This window comes from Carassius auratus, chromosome 9 (genome assembly GCF_003368295.1).
Source record: "Carassius auratus strain Wakin chromosome 9, ASM336829v1, whole genome shotgun sequence".
NCBI lineage: Eukaryota > Metazoa > Chordata > Actinopteri > Cypriniformes > Cyprinidae > Carassius > Carassius auratus.
In genome coordinates this window covers 20,179,281-20,196,359 of record NC_039251.1, presented here as the reverse complement: position 1 = coordinate 20,196,359, position 17,079 = coordinate 20,179,281, and the positions used below count along the sequence as shown (strand labels likewise).

The 17,079-nt window shown below is 39.8% G+C and overlaps 1 protein-coding gene across 1 annotated transcript in view; it reads left to right on the top strand.

The window, feature by feature from the left end:
• Positions 1–204: 204 nt before the first annotated feature.
• The window catches only part of LOC113108061 (collagen alpha-3(VI) chain-like), a gene marked incomplete at its 5' end in the record, with an annotated part of 28,588 nt that continues 11,713 nt past the window's right edge, over positions 205–17,079 (top strand). The window contains 31 exon segments of the mRNA XM_026270885.1: positions 205–382; positions 385–710; positions 712–845; positions 1,076–1,358; positions 1,360–1,560; positions 1,562–1,682; positions 1,838–2,316; positions 2,318–2,435; positions 2,913–3,116; positions 3,119–3,438; positions 3,441–3,504; positions 3,780–4,129; positions 4,131–4,283; positions 4,285–4,381; positions 4,608–4,649; positions 4,652–4,710; positions 4,712–5,185; positions 5,187–5,208; positions 10,792–11,397; positions 12,664–13,284; positions 13,390–13,977; positions 14,103–14,720; positions 14,823–15,157; positions 15,285–15,363; positions 15,583–15,728; positions 15,850–15,942; positions 16,052–16,105; positions 16,564–16,635; positions 16,725–16,751; positions 16,871–16,915; positions 17,011–17,064. Of these exon segments, the coding sequence (XP_026126670.1) occupies positions 205–382; positions 385–710; positions 712–845; positions 1,076–1,358; positions 1,360–1,560; positions 1,562–1,682; positions 1,838–2,316; positions 2,318–2,435; positions 2,913–3,116; positions 3,119–3,438; positions 3,441–3,504; positions 3,780–4,129; positions 4,131–4,283; positions 4,285–4,381; positions 4,608–4,649; positions 4,652–4,710; positions 4,712–5,185; positions 5,187–5,208; positions 10,792–11,397; positions 12,664–13,284; positions 13,390–13,977; positions 14,103–14,720; positions 14,823–15,157; positions 15,285–15,363; positions 15,583–15,728; positions 15,850–15,942; positions 16,052–16,105; positions 16,564–16,635; positions 16,725–16,751; positions 16,871–16,915; positions 17,011–17,064 (6,963 nt within the window).

Sequence of the window (17,079 nt, the reverse complement as noted above, 5' to 3'; positions counted from 1 at the left end):
TACTTCCTCACAGCTTTTAATGTTGTAGTGAGTTGTGCTTTACCTGTAGTTCTAGTTAGTAGAGAAGGAAAAATGATTTCTTCCTGAGTCGTAAATCTTTGCGGGAGGTGAGATATCAAAAAACACAGAAAGCACATTAATGGCAAAGCATCTACTATGTAATGCAATACGCTGTTTTCCCCTATTCCGTTATTTTTTTCTTACAATGTCCCCCATCTTACCCGTGACTGTTATTTCTTAGCTGAGGGCCGTAGGCAGAGGAGAGATGTTGTCTTCCTGCTGGATGGATCGGATGGCACTAGGAATGGGTTCCCAGCAATGAAAGAGTTTGTGCAAAGAATGGTGGAGAGATTGGACATAGATGAGAACAGAGACCGCGTTCTGTGGTCCAGTACAGTGGAGACACAGAGGTCCATTTCTATCTTAACACGTACACGACAAAGGAAGACATTCTTGACAGTGTCAGAGGTCTGAGGCACAAAGGAGGCAGACCCCTCTACACGGGGGCCGGTCTCCAGTACGTCAGAGACAATGTCTTTACTGCCACCTCTGGCAGCAGGAGACTGGGATGGTGTGCCGCAGATATACTGGTTTTGCTTAGTGGGGGAAGGTCATCTGACAGTGTTGACGCAGCAGCCTCCTCTCTGAAAGAGCTTGGAGTTTTGACCTTTGGAATAGGATCGAGGGGCTCTGATAGCAGAGAATTGCAGAGAAATTTCATCCGACCCCAATTATGCCCTGACCGTGTCCGACTTCAGTGAGCTTCCGAAAGTCCAAGAGCAGCTGCTAGCCTCTGTCAAGGCTGTTTGCAATTCCCATCACTCCAACATCACCAGCTGTCACCGGTATGTGCATGGCAGAACGTCATAGTACACTGTGTCTCGCCTTCCTACTTAATGCCCTCCCTTTTTTCTTTCCCCTTTGTTTTCTTTATATAAAAAATTTGTGAGCAGTGGGAATGTTAGCCAGAGCTTGGACTGTTATTGAGGGGGTGAACTGATATGACATTCTGAAGTTTAAATGAACGTTATTGATATTTTCTTGCCGTTAATGATGCTGTTTTCCCCCCTCCTAGCTGTTTACACCACACCAGAAGGGACGTAGTCTTTCTTCTGGACGGTTCAGATGGCACTAGGAATTCTTTCCCAGCTATGCGTGACTTCGTGCAAAGAGTAGTGGAGAAATTCAACATAGAGGCCAACAGAGACCGAGTTTCTGTGGTGCAGTACAGTAGAGACGCTGAGGTCCATTTCCTATCTGAAACAGCTACACGACAAAGGAAAGACGTTCTTGACCGTGTCAGAGGCCTGAGACACAAAGGAGGCAGACCCCTCAACATGGGGGCAGCTCTCCAGTACGGTCAGAGACAGTGTTTTTACTGCCACCTCTGGCAGCAGGCGGCTGGAGGGTGTGCCGCAGATACTGGTTTGTTTAGCGGGGGAAGGTCATCTGACAGTGTCGATGCAGCAGCCCTCCTCTCTGAAAGAGCTTGGCGTTTCGACCTTTGGAATAGGATCGAGGGGCTCTGATAGCAGAGAATTGCAGAGAATTTCATCCGACCCCCAATTACGCTCTGACCGTGTCCGACTTCAGTGAGCTTTCCAAAAGTCCAAGAGCAGCTGCTGGCCTCTGTCCAGGATGTTTGCAATGCCTGTCACTGCCGACTTCTCCGACTCTGACCGGTATGTGCATGGCAGAACTTCACAAGTGCTTTCGGACAGGCTGTGCCTTGTTGATTACTCGCAGCTTAGATAGTCAAAGGAGTAGTGAACTAACGTGATGTTCTAAAGATGTTTTGAAATGTCCGGGTGTTAATGATGCTGTTTTCTTTTCCTAGCTGATGACGCCATACCCAGAAAGGACGTAGTGTTCCTGCTGGACGCATCAGATGGCACTAGAAATACTTTCCCGGCGATGCGTGACTTCGTGCAAAGATTAGTGGAGCAATTCAGCATAGATGCAAACAGAGACCGTGTTGCCGTGGTGCAGTACAGTAGAGACGCAGAGGTCAATTTTTATCTGAATACCTACACAACAAAGGGGGAGATCTTGAACTCTGTCAGAGGTCTGAGGCATAGAGGAGGGAGACCCCTCAACACTGGGGCAGCTCTCCAGTACGTGAGGGACAATGTCTTCACCGCCTCTGCGGGGAGTAGAAAGCAAGCGGGTGTCCCTCAGATTCTCATCCTCCTCAGTGGAGGACGGTCAAGCGATAACATAGATATACCTGCCTCCGCCTTGAAACAGGGCGGGATCTTGATTTTTGGTGTCGGCACCAGAAATTCCAGCAGAGAGGTGCAGAGAATTGCCAATGATTCCTACCTATGCACAGTCCATCAATGAATTCTCTGACCTTCCCAGTGTCCAACAGCAGTTTATCAGCTCCCTCAACAATGTGCTTGGTCAAGTCAAGCCGGTGACAGCTACTGTGCCGGGTAAGACAGATTCCCGCATGCCTCTAGAAAACAGTACTCTGAGCTCCTCTTTGCAAAGCGTGCAGTTGACCCTGAACAGTTTAAGTTAGCAATGCATGTGAGCAGAGCCGTGGGAAATTAGGCTAAAAAGCCAAGGGCTTGAACTCTAGTCACTGATACATTTTAAAGTGTTTGTTCATTCACTCGTTAGCTTGCTTTAGGCCAAGTTTTTGTCTTTTGACCAATATAACCTTTAAATTTAGACCTTATTTCACTGCTTCGCATTCATTAAATTTAGGCAGATTTACTCTGACCAAAACGAGGTATTATTTTAGCAGATGGGACTAACATTTGGCCATCGGATTGGTTGTAAAATAGCTTAAAGGGCGGGAGAGTCTCTTCCCATTTGCTGCTGCCAGCTAGAGCATGCATACACCTACAGAAAATATCAGATGCCAAGTGCTCACGTGACTCTGTGTTCCATTTGATTATCCTTAGCTGAGCGAAAGAGGGATGTGGTGTTCCTGCTGGATGGTTCGGATGGCACTAGGAGCTCTTTCCCTGCGATGCGCGACTTTGTTGAAAGGATGGTGGGGAGACTGAATGTGTCTGAGAACAGAGACCGCGTGTCCGTGGTCCAGTACAGCAGAGATCCAGAGGCCCATTTCTATCTTAACACATACTCAAGAAAGGAGGACATTCTTGACACAGTCAGGGTCTGAGGCACAAAGGAGGGAGACCCCTCAACACAGGGGCAGCTTTGCAGTACGTGAGGGACAATATATTCACTGCCTCCTCTGGAAGCAGACGTGTAGAAGGTGTGCCCCAGTTACTGATTCTGCTGAGTGGTGGAAGGTCATTTGATAATGTTGATACACCGGCCTCATCCCTGAAGGAGCTGGGAGTGCTTATCTTTGGGATAGGGTCAAGGAGCTCAGACAGCAGCGAACTCCAGAGGATCTCCCATGAGCCTAGTTATGCACTCTCAGTAAGTGATTTTGCTGACCTTCCAAGTGTCCAACAAGCAGCTGTTTCAGCAACATTGACACAGTATTTGTAGAGGTCACGTCTACCACTACCACGACGATAGGTAAGAAATAAATAAACATGCTTCTTCTACTTCCTCACAGCTTTTAATGTTGTAGTGAGTTGTGCTTTACCCTGTAGTTCTAGTTAGTTAGAGAAGGAAAATGATTTCTTCCTGAGTCGTAAATCTTTGCGGGAGGTGAGATGATATCAAAAAACACAGAAAGCACGATTAATGGCAAAGCATCTACTATGTAATGCAATACGCTGTTTTTCCCCTATTCCGTTATTTTTTTCCTTACAATGTCCCCCATCTTACCCGTGACTGTTATTTCTTAGCTGAGGGCCGTAGGCAGAGGAGAGATGTTGTCTTCCTGCTGGATGGATCGGATGGCACTAGGAATGGGTTCCCAGCAATGAAAGAGTTTGTGCAAAGAATGGTGGAGAGATTGGACATAGATGAGAACAGAGACCGCGTTTCTGTGGTCCAGTACAGTGGAGACACAGAGGTCCATTTCTATCTTAACACGTACACGACAAAGGAAGACATTCTTGACAGTGTCAGAGGTCTGAGGCACAAAGGAGGCAGACCCCTCTACACGGGGGCCGGTCTCCAGTACGTCAGAGACAATGTCTTTACTGCCACCTCTGGCAGCAGGAGACTGGATGGTGTGCCGCAGATACTGGTTTTTGCTTAGTGGGGGAAGGTCATCTGACAGTGTTGACGCAGCAGCCTCCTCTCTGAAAGAGCTTGGAGTTTTGACCTTTGGAATAGGATCGAGGGGCTCTGATAGCAGAGAATTGCAGAGAATTTCATCCGACCCCAATTATGCCCTGACCGTGGTCCGACTTCAGTGAGCTTCCGAAAGTCCAAGAGCAGCTGCTAGCCTCTGTCAAGGCTGTTGCAATTCCCATCACTCCAACATCACCAGCTGTCACCGGTATGTGCATGGCAGAACGTCATAGTACACTGTGTCTCGCCTTCCTACTTAATGCCCTCCCTTTTTTCTTTCCCCTTTGTTTTCTTTATATAAAAATTTGTGAGCAGTGGGAATGTTAGCCAGAGCTTGGACTGTTATTGAGGGGGTGAACTGATATGACATTCTGAAGTTTAATGAACGTTATTGATATTTCTTGCCGTTAATGATGCTGTTTCCCCCTTCCTAGCTGTTTACACCACACCCAGAAGGGACGTAGTCTTTCTTCTGGACGTTCAGATGGCACTAGGAATTCTTTCCCAGCTATGCGTGACTTCGTGCAAAGAGTAGTGGGAGAAATTCAACATAGAGGCCAACAGAGACCGTGTTTCTGTGGTGCAGTACAGTAGAGACGCTGAGGTCCATTTCTATCTGAACAGCTACACGACAAAGGAAGAAGTTCTTGACCGTATCAGAGGCCTGAGACACAAAGGAGGCAGACCCCTCAACATGGGGGCAGCTCTCCAGTACGTCAGAGACAGTGTCTTTACTGCCACCTCTGGCAGCAGGCGGCTGGAAGGTGTGCCGCAGATACTGGTTTTGCTTAGCGGAGGAAGGTCATCTGACAGTGTTGATGCAGCAGCCTCCTCTCTGAAAGAGCTTGGCATTTTGACTTTTGGAATAGGATCCAGGCGCTCTGATAGCAGAGAATTGCAGAGAATTTCATACGAACCTAATTATGCTATGACTGTGTCCGACTTCAGTGAGCTTCCAAAAGTCCAAGAGCAGCTGCTGGCCTCTGTCCAGGATGTTGCAATGCCTGTCAACCCCAACTTCTCCGACTCTGACCGGTATGTGCATGGCAGATCTTCATAAGAGCCTGCTGACAGGCTGTGCCTTTTTGATTACTCGCAGCTTAGGTAGTCAAAGTGGTAGTGAGCTAACGTGATGTGATGTAATGCACTCTCAGTGAGTGAGTTTGCTTATCTTCCCAGTTAAGACCTGCAGTTTTTTACTAGCATTTATACAGTATTGTAAATCACAACTACAGTAATCCGTAAGAAATTTATAAACCATTTTTGCTGTAGTTCCTTTTAGGTATTATGATGTCAGCTAAGGTAAGTATCTGCTGTCATGATTAAACTTTTTGTTTCATATATTGTGCTTTACCATGCTAAAATCATGAATGTTATCTAAAGGTTTGTGGCTTGTTAAGGAGAGATGTACTGTTCTCTTTTGGTTCAACAAAATGAGCAAAAATTTCTAGACTTTCACTAATGGAGGGTCCAACATCGTATCTATTGATCTATTGAAATGTTACATGTATTTCTTCATTCATACTTTTTCTTCCTGGAATATGCATATATGAATATAATATCCAAATTTCTTTAGTTTTCCTAATTATTTATAAACATTTAGTAAATGGAAACATTAATTTTTTTGTGCTTTTTGAGACTTCATATTTTATATTAAATGTGTGTAGACCAGTGTTGCTCAGTCTGCGTTGATTGAATAATTGATTGATTTTTTTTTGTATTTAAGATTTATTATCTAATTATTTATTATTTAATTTGTCTTTTTTACATTAAATTCATTTCCCATGTTTAAATGCATATATGTTACCCTGAACAACAAAACCAGTCATAAGGATCTTTTTATTTATTGATTATTTATGCATCATCTGAAAGATAAATAAGCATTCCATTGATATATGGAAATATTGTATTGGAGATTATTTATCTGAGATATAACTATTTGAAAATCTTGAATCTAAGGATAAAAAAAATCCCTTTAAAGTGGTCTAAATGAAATCCTTAGTAATGCATAATACTAATACACAAATTATTAAGTTTTGATATATTTACCAGCAGAAAATGTACAAACTATCATCATGGAACATGATCTTTACTTAATATCCTAATGATTGCATAAAAGAAAAATCGATAATCTTTATTATTATCTCCATATAATGTATTGCTAGCTATTACTACAAGTATATCCATGCTATTTATGATTGGTTTTGTGTTCCAGGGTCACACATATCAAATATGTTAGTATGGTTACTTTCCAAGTTTACAATTTATCAAGGTTGCAGTGTTTCGAATAGAGCTGTTAATCGCATTCGAATGTCAAGCGCATCTTGTCAGTAAAGCCGGTGTAGCAGTCGATTCTGTTCCCCTCGGAATGTCGATCTGTTTCCCCTCGGGTTGCCAGGTCCGTGTAATAAACCAATCCAAATAGTTAATCAAACATTTTCCCAAAGTAGCCTAAATTCCGCGGATTTGGCAACGTTCCCGCATGCTAATACACCAAACACACCTGGATGTAAGGAAAGCAAAAAGGGACAAATTTCTTGCTACACTGCAGCATAGTAAAATTATTCTCACACTCCCGTTTATGTTCTTTTTTTTATTATTCATCTTGCAGTTGTTCCGTTATTTTTGTCTCATTTTTTTACATTTCTGGTTGAAAAACCTCTCGTCTTAAATTTATTTTCAAGTTTAAGATTTAGGACGGTATTTTGAACTATTTGACTTGCCGTACATCCAGTCACGCTTCTTGTGCACGCTAGTTCTGATCGTACGTATAGTAACTCGGCAACTACGCAAGAATTGTAGTATGTTTGCGTAAAGGGGAACAGACATTCCGAGGGGAACAGAATCGACTGCTACACCGGTCCCGTGATTAGTAGTAAATCTCCATCACCTGGGGCATGTTCAAGTTCAAAACGGTGCGCAACGTTTTGCTACGGTTTCCGGATTGAACGTCATGTTTCATGGAAACGGCGTGCACCGGTGTGCAACGGGGTTTGAGATGCGTTTTCTCTTGTTTGGTGGGTGTGTCAGAACTGCAGTCCAATCAGCAGCAACATGTATATAAAGCACGCGGTATTAAAGTGAACTCGCACAATGGCTTCAAGGAAAATAATGTACAAATGTGTTCGTTGCAGCTCGGTATACACAACAACTGAGGATATTAGAAGACATGTGTGTCATGTTTTATTGTAAAAATATACTATCAACATAATGATGTAGTTCTTTATATTTTTTAGCTTCATTGCAAGTGAATGACATTTGGTATAGAAATAAACAATGGTAATTAAGTGCTTGCTTTTCCTAAAAATGAGAAAGAAAATACAGGGTATTAAAACCGTATGAACTACAAATAAAGTCAGTATGTGAGGCTAAATAGATGGCTCCGAAAATTCTTCACAAAGAACACAAATAATGGCTTTCTCAGCTGCCATAGTTGCAACTCTTGCGTCATCAGAACAGTGTGTTCAACGCATCACCGTTTCTGTTGCACAACGTTTTGTCGGGGCTGAACGCACCCCTTGTTTCAGATTGAGCAACATTCACTACACAGAACCGTAGTTCACTGACAATTAGGCAATATCAAAATCACTTTCCATTTCAAACACGATATCGCCTCGCAGTGGCATAGCAAGTCAGCCCTGGACCCATAGCAAATAAATAAACAAATAAATTACTTATAAATTAATAAATTAAAAACATTTACTTAATATATTGTTGATTTTTGTGAAGTAAATACATTTTCGTGGATCGTGTTTTCAAGTCCATTCATTAGGCTATTTGTATCACACAAGCCACCAACTAATCACAGCTTTGTTACTACAAAGTGCCTACTTTAAATTAATTTGTAGTGAGATAATTCGCCAGTAGTGGCATATGAATCAATGATATTTTCCTTTTTAATTAATATTTGCAACAAGAAATAACATTTGAATGCATGATAAAAAAAAAATAATCAGAACAATTTAATACAAACGAATGTCTCATGAAATCGATTGATCAGATTTTCAAAAAACGTTAGTCAGTCTATTAACATTTGTGTTGCTGTTTTTCATGTTAAATGTGAAGAATGAGAGGTTGGATGCAGTTTATTTTTATTTTATTTATTTTTTGTCAGAAAATAAGTGCCAAAAACAATAACAATATAATATAACAATTCAATTCAATTTAATTCAAGTTTATTTGTATAGCGCTTTTTACAAAACAAATCGGTACAAAGCAGCTTTACAGAAAATTATGTTTCTACAATATTTAGTAGTAGCTAGTAGTTTGTGCACATTTGACAGGATTTTAGAAAAAATAATAATAATACAAGACGTAGTCAGCTAGACGATGAACTATCAATATTATTAATTAAGTTATTATATGATGCAGTCACACATTTAGCAATAATTGTTAGTTCTGCTTGTTGATTCAGGGTTAGCATCATATGAGGTCCTCTGAGGGTCAGCATCATCTCTTCTCAGGTGTTCTGGATCCAGACTGGAGCTTGTGTAAATCCTAGTTACCCGTGGCGAAACATAGAAACAAAATAGAGACATCATTAGCATAGCTGCTGATCCAACAAAGTAAAATTAGTTTAACCCAAGCTAATGAATAAAAATGCACCTTTGATCAGATGCAACTACACTCACAATTTAAAAGATACATTATTCGAATGCATGGCGAAAGAGATGTGTTTTTAATCTAGATTTAAACAGAGAGAGTGTGTCTGAACCCCGTACATTATCAGGAAGGCTATTCCAGAGTTTGGGAGCCAAATGTGAGAAAGCTCTACCTCCTTTAGTGGACTTTGCTATCCTAGGAACTACCAAAAGTCCAGCGTTTTGTGACCTTAGGGTGCGTGATGGGTTGTAGCGTGGTAGAAGGCTAGTTAGGTATGCAGGAGCTAAACCATTTAGGGCCTTATAGGTAAGTAATGATAATTTGTAACTGATACGGAACCTAATAGGTAGCCAGTGAAGAGACTGTAAAATTGGGGTAATATGATCATATTTTCTTGACCTCGTAAGGACTCTAGCTGCTGCATTTTGGACTACATGTAGCTTGTTTATTGACGAAGCAGGACAACCACCTAGAAGTGCATTACAATAGTCCAGTCTAGAGGTCATAAATGCATGAACTAGCTTTTCTGCATCAGAAACAGATAACATGTTTCGTAGCTTGGCAATGTTTCTAAGATGGAAGAATGCCTTTTTTTGTAACATTGGAAATATGATTTTCAAAAGACAAATTGCTGTCTAATATAACACCCAGATTTCTGACTGTAGAGGAAGTAACAGTACATCCGTCTAGTTGCAGATAGCATATCATATCATAATTTAATACTATATTTCTAAAATATTATGATGTTAATCTTATTTCATTATTTTTCAAGATATCACAATGTCAAAGGCTATAGTTTTACTGAATGCACACACTTTTGGCACAGCGGGCAAAAACACCAAAACAAAAAAACATACAAACAAAACAACAACAACAAAAAAGTAAAAAAAAAAAAAAAAAAAAAAAAGTAGTGAGGGGATATTTGAATTATTTGTTAATAAACTAGTGTTTTTTTTTTTTGAGTCCGATTCACAAAAATGAATTTGACAATCCTGACTCGCCATCTTCTCAATTGGATGCGCCTTTAGAGAGAAATGCTTCTTTCAGATAACATTATGAATGAGTTTTTGTTTTTTATTTGAATTATTTAGTTTTAAATTAGTAATTCAAAGCTTTTTGTAGAAATGTTTATGTCTATGAGGCAGGTATTTGCTGAGTTTAGGTACATTTTTGTGAAGCTCTCCCGCTCAAGTCAGAGATGCAAAATGCGCATCCTGTTTTTCTTTTTCTTTTTTGAGATTGGGCTGGCTTCCACTTTCGTCACAAACTATCAGATATGCACCTAATAGTGCACATTTATCTTTTTTTTTTTTTTTTTTTTTTTAACAAACATAAAATGTTCCAAACATATTTCAAAATTAACTTAATATTAAATTAATTATTACCACTTTGCCATTAAAAAAACAAAATTCTGGTTCCACAAAGAACAATTTAAAGAACCATCTGTTTCTTACTTTTTTTTAAAATCTGAATTACCTTCTCTTGCCACAATGACCATTTTGTGGAACAGAAAGGTTCTTCAGATATTAAAGGTTCTTTATGGAACCATTTAGGGAAAAAAAAGGTTCTTCTATGGCATCGTGAGGCACCTTTTTTTTTGTTGAATGTATTGTAATGGCTGCAACAGCAGCTGTGTATGGGGTAGAAAGAGTAAAAAAAGACACCGGCTCCAGTCGGACTCAGGGAGAAAATTCTGATAAGCTGTAGGACAAGTGCTAGGCCCCTGGGCTCAGCAGGCCCCCAAACTGCCTGGGGCCAAATGCATCTGCATGCCCTGCATGCCCAGACGCTATTCCACTGTCGCCTCACTTGTCACTGAACTTTGGCTCTGTGTAATGAATGCCGCCAAATCTAAAAAAAGGTGAAAATTAGGTATTTTCATTGATCGGGAACAAAGGATTGTACAGTTTATGTTATTGTATTCATGTTGCTGTTGGGTGTGTATACAGACTGTCCGTCATCTAGTCAGCAACATTTGATAATAAATCTGAATTTTTTTTTCTTTCTTTTTTTTAGCCGAGTCCCAAGGACCTAAGAAGGACATCATCTTTGTGATTGATGGCTCTGAAGGTGTTGGCAGAGAGTTCCCAATTATACAGGAGTTTGTGCGCAGAGTTGTGGAGAACCTCAATGTTGGCGAGAACAAGATCCGAGTAGGCGTGGTGCAGTATGGAGATTTACCGTATGCAGACATATACCTCAACTCACACAGGTCCAAAGAAGGTGTCCTAAACGACATTAAGGAACTTCGACAACGAGGCGGGAGACAGCGTAACCTTGGTCTGGCCATTGAATTTGTTAGTCGTGACATCCTGGCTCCTGGACATGGTGGAAGGAAACAGGAGGGAGTTCCACAATTTGTTGTTGTGATTTCAGGAGGAAAAGCTTCAGACAATATAAGACCATCTGCAACTGCACTGAAACAGTCAGGAGTCGTCCCTTTTAGCATAGGAACAAGAGATGTGGACACTCAGGAACTGCAGGTGACATCCTATGTCCCCAGATTTGCCTACACAGTTGATGACTTGCCTGGACTATATACAATTCAGGACACACTCATCAACACTCTGACAGAGCTATCTAGTGAGGAGTTATCCAAATTACGTCCTGTATACCCTCCAGGTAACTCTAATCATTTCACAATTGGGTTTCTTGTTGAAGTGGTAATGCTGCTGAAAAGGCCAGCATAGACCAGAATTAATTTCCATTACATCTGATTTTTTTTATATCTGGTAAAGCTGGTGGTTAAACTTAGTTCTCTTTTAAATTTTAAGTTTGAGAAAATGGTTATCCAGTATGGTCTAACACTTATTGCTGGTTGACCAAGGAAGTGTTGCTGTTGTTAACCTAGTTAAGATGTTTGCTAGAAACACTAGCATTCTATGCTGGGAACAGCATCTAAAATGCAAAATGAATATCACCAGCTTTATTAGTCTTTTCAACAGGAAAAGCATAAAAAATACACCTGTGAAGGTTTGAAAGTTTTCATGACACATTTTATTATATTCCTTAAATGTGTTGATGCATTGCAGTCATCTATTGGTAATACATTACCATTTTCCACCGTGTCTCTAACCATATGAATAAAATGCTCAGTTTTGCTGCTGCCTTTTAAGACTTCAACTTTCACTGTTATGATTGGCTAAAATTTTTGCATAAGAAAAATGTGGCCATATTCTTGTTGCTGCATAAAGCCTGCTGATCAGATTATAAATTACTAGATCAAGAAAGTGCTTTCCAATGTTGTGTGCTGTATGCATTTGGTATTATGAGCACTTCCTGTGTCTGTTTGCCTCTTTAAGAAGAATAATTTATGTATACACATGTAGTGACAAGTGTTAGTCGCTTTGGATGAAAGCATCTGCAAAATTACTAAATGTAAATGTAATGGACTGTGGCCAAAAAGACAACATTAAGTATGTTCAGCTTCTCCATCGGCTTTTAAGGCATTCTTGACACCGCAGCAAAACACAGCACTCATGGTGTGACACATTGAGACAGACAGACCTTCTACAATGGTCAAAGGCTCACATCAATTATAATAGCACAAACAGTTAAAGTTCTTAACATTGCAATAAAATAACTGGACAAAGATAACAGTCTAACGCATATTTACATTTAAATTTACAACATACATGGAATATTAATCGAACAATTGCTTACAACATTTTATCAAGTGTGAATCAGTTCAGATCAGCAAAACATTTTCAGGTGTTCAGTAAAGTCCTTTTTAAGTCCTTTACTTTGAATACTGTTTGCCTGCCATTTTTTAGAACTTAAAATGAAAGAATTGAAAATTTAGTGTATAATTTGCATTTAGGTACATTTGTGTATTAAGATCTATTTATTTTTTATGTACAATTTTCATCTCTTTATTTCAAAATATAGAGATTGTAATTCCAGGGCCAGTACCTCGTGGAGGAGATAAAAGGGATGTTGTTTTCCTTATTGATGGCACAACAAAGATGCGGAGTGAGTTCCCTGCCATAAGAGATATGGTTCAGCGAGTGGTGGAGAAGTTAGATGTGGGTCTCGACAATGTGAGAGTCTCAGTTGTGCAGTACAGTGATGATCCCAAACTGGAGTTTCTTCTCAATGAGCACTCATCCAAGGAGGAAGTTCGCCAGGCAATACGAAGAATGAGAAGCAAAGGTGGCAATCAGCTTAACACTGGCCAAGCTCTGGAATACGTTTCAAAGCAGATCTATCAAAGATCAGCCGGAAGCCGTGTAGAAGAGGGTGTGCCCCAGTTTCTCATCTTGGTAACCGGAGGAAAGTCAAATGATGATGTCTCTGGCCCTGCTAACCTACTGAAGTCAAGCCGCATCGCCCCCTTAGCAGTTGGAGCTCATAATGCTGATGAAGAGGAGCTCAAATTAATTTCCTTTAGTCCAGAACTAGCATTCACCATTGCAGACTTCCAGAAACTTAAAACAGTGGAGCAACAGCTTTTCACCAGAGTCAGTACAATGACCAGTGATCAAATTTCGACCCCCCCTACGCCTAGAGGTATACCACTTTTTCAGATTTTATTAAAACCATTATTCCAAGTTAATCCATAATAGATCATGCAGAAATGTATAAGTAAATGTATTAATTTTTGTTTCCTATCAGTCCCACTCAGTCTTGGAAGAAAGGACATCATCTTCCTCATTGATGGCTCTGATAGTGTTGGACAAAACGGTGTTGCTCACATTCGTGACTTTATCTTGAAAGTGGTTGATCAGCTTGATGTACGACCTGACCAAGTCCGTGTGGCTCTTGTGCAGTATGGTGAAAGGTCTAAAACTGAATTCTCTTTGAACTCTCATGACAACAAGCAATCTGTCATCTCTGCAATTAAGAGATTGCGTCATATGGGTGGACGTGGTGCTAATCTAGCTGAAGCGATAAATTATGTGATTCAAAACGAGCTCCAGGCATCTGCTGGGGTACGTCTATCACAGGCTTCCCAGCATTTAGTTGTGCTAACTGGTGGAAGATCAACCTCCGATGTATCTACTTTTGGCCCACTTCTCAAAAAAAATGATGTCAATTGTATAGGAATTGGTGCAGGAAATGCAGACCCAAGACAGCTGGCACAGATTACTACCTCTACTGATGATGTCCTGCAGGTGCCTGCTTTCCCAAATCTTTCAAACATACAGAGCGAGTTTATAGCCAGACTTAATGAAACAATTACAAAGGTGATCGAAAAGCCAGGTAGGTAGAGCTTTAGTGTCATTGTTATGTTAGACATTCTTTACATGATGGGTATGTAGTAATAGGCCATAAATGTTTGTGTGTTCATTTATTCAGCCTGTTTTATTTTCTCTGATTTCCCCTAGATCCTTATGACCCAAAGGCCAAGACTGCTGACATTGTGTTTTTGTTTGATGGCTCAATCAATCTTGGCAGGGAAAATTTTAAAGAGGTCAAAGAATTCATTATTAATTTAATTGACCTTTTCTACACTGAGAGAGACAGTCTTCAGATTGGTCTAGCACATTATGCTACAGATGTGACTGACGTATTCTACCTCAATACTTACAAAAATAAGGATGATATTATTAATGCCATAGCTCGAGCCGAGTACAAGGGAGGTCGGGAAATTAAAACAGGCAATGCCATTCGCCATGTTCAGAAAACACAATTTGTCAAAGAAAGAGGCAGTCGGAAGGATGCAGGAATTCCACAGATCCTGATGGTAGTCACTGGTGGACGGTCAAGGGATGACAGCAAGTCAGCGGCACAAGCTCTCAAAGAAAGTGGTGTGCGAATCTATGCTGTTGGGGTGGGTGATATTGAGGATGAGCTCAATAATTTGGGCAGTGAAACTACTACAGTGGCCCGAGCCAGCACCTTCCAAGAGCTCTCTGAACTGAATGAGCAGATTTTGCAAACAATGGAAGATGAGGTGAATGGAATAGGACTGTGCACTGGAGAAACTCGGGCTCCCACAAAAGGTTTGGTTTTTAAGGTTATTTATAAAGTGAAAGTACATTTTAAGTGTTCTAAACAGAGGTTTACTCTCAATTTGTATTAATTCGTAATTCTGTTTCTGGCAGAATGCAAGTTGAATGTTCTGGTGGGGTTTGATGTGGGTGCACAGAACATATTTGCTGCTCAGAAAACATTAGAGATGAAGGTGGAAACTATTCTCCAACGCATTACCCAGATGCAGCCCATCAGCTGTACCTCTGGCCAGGTTCCCTCAATACAAGTGGGCATGCTAGCAATGGACTCTGCCTCTGAACCTGTTCAATTGGACTTCACCAACAGATACAAGGAGCTTATTGAGCCCTTCAAGGCCCTCCGAAATCGTGGACCTTTTGTTCTAAATGCTGCCACAATCAAAGCTTATACTGATAGATTCAAGAGTCAGCCTTCAGATAGTGTCAAGGTAAATCATTTCATTCAGGGCAAATTTATCTAACCATATTGTATGTACAGTACTGAATATATCTGTTTATTTATAAACAATTATTTTTACAAAATGTTTTATTAATCGCTCTTTTACACCCATGAAGGTTGTGATCCACTTAACTGATGGATTGGATGCCCAGTACAACATCCTGAAAGAGAGAGTTGAGCTGATGCGTTCAGATGGTAAGAGTAATCATGATTTTATATATATATATATATATATATATATATATATATATGAAAATTATAGAATTTCATTACTTTACACTGAAATATTGATAGGCTGTCTGTTCATTTTCTTTATTTCTATAATCACCAATACTTATATTTGTTGTTGTTGATGATGATTTAGACATCTCATAATATGTTACCATAATTTTTTTTTTTTTAAATGTCCTTAAGGTGTCAGTAGTTTCATTCTTGTTGCACTGGAGAGAGTGCCACAATTTGAGGATGCAGTTCTCTTGGAATTTGGCCGTGGCTTTAGGTACACACGACCTCTGCGTGTCAACCTCATAGACTTGGATTATGAACTTCTGGAAGAACTGGTGAGAACTGTCCTAATTGTTAATTGCTCAGTCAGATAAGCTCACTAAGGGATGACCTTCTAAAATGACAAAGACAGTCGAATATGTTTGTCTAATATTATTTTGGTTGTCTCATTTTAAGGATAACATTGCTGAGCGGGAATGCTGTTCTGTTCCATGCAAGTGTAATGGCCAGAGAGGGGACAGAGGAGCTGTTGGTGTTCCTGGACCAAAGGTCAAGTTCAGTTTTTGAAAAACAACATTTTATACTACAACACAGATAAAAAAAAAAAAATTCTGAAATGAATCAGCAATTGCTCATGTCAATGTTTGATTGCCTATAGGGTCAATCTGGTGGTCAAGGCTTGAGAGGACATCCTGGTTATGAAGGTGGTCCGGTAAGCATGTATTAATTATCTACTATGAATATATATATAAAGATTTAAAAGGCTTTTTTTTCACTCACATTTATCTGTGATTTAACATCTACCTTCTCAATAGTTTGTAATTGCCCAGTTTTTCACTACTCATAAAGTTACATAGATTTTACAGCATGCACTAATAAATGGAAAGATCTTTGCACATACATTAACATATCTTTACAATTGTTACGGTAATGTGTTACGGAAAGCATGTTACATAATAAAATATGATAATTTATTAATTTAAACCACAGCACTGGAGTTTCTTTTCTATTTATTTTAATGTTTTTGCTCACAAATTCATCATGAACAACCAAAACTTTTCTGTTGTCATTAAATCAGATTTTAGTTTGATGGCAACATTTTGACAAAATGCAACATTTGTGTAAGTGGCATATTGTTTCTCATGATTGCGATAATCCATATTTTCTCAGGGAGAGAGAGGTCCACCTGGTGTAAATGGAACTCAAGGATTCCAAGGATGTCCAGGTCAAAGAGGTGTTAAAGTAAGTTGAACTAAATTTCATTTAAGGCGGCACATTATGGTTAAAATATTATGTAACCAATCTAATGTATTTGTTTTACTTTTATTTAGGGATCTCGAGGATACAATGGTGAAAAGGTAAGAACTCACATAGATGAAACACTTTTGTTATCATGTCATAGTAAATTGATAATATATTATCATGATAAAAATTAACATAAGAGTATATTTAATTGAAAGCATTTGTTTTGTTTTAGGGTGAAATTGGAGAGATTGGTTTAGATGGAATCAATGGAGAGGAGGTCAGCTATTTGGGATTTTGTTGGTAGTGATCAGTTATACAATAGTTTGTTTAAGTCTTTGTGTATACCATTTAAAATATGTTGTTGTCTTTCAGGGAACAATTGGCGTTGCTGGCCCTCCAGGAGACAGAGGAAACCCTGGCGAAAGGGTAAGTCATTTAGAA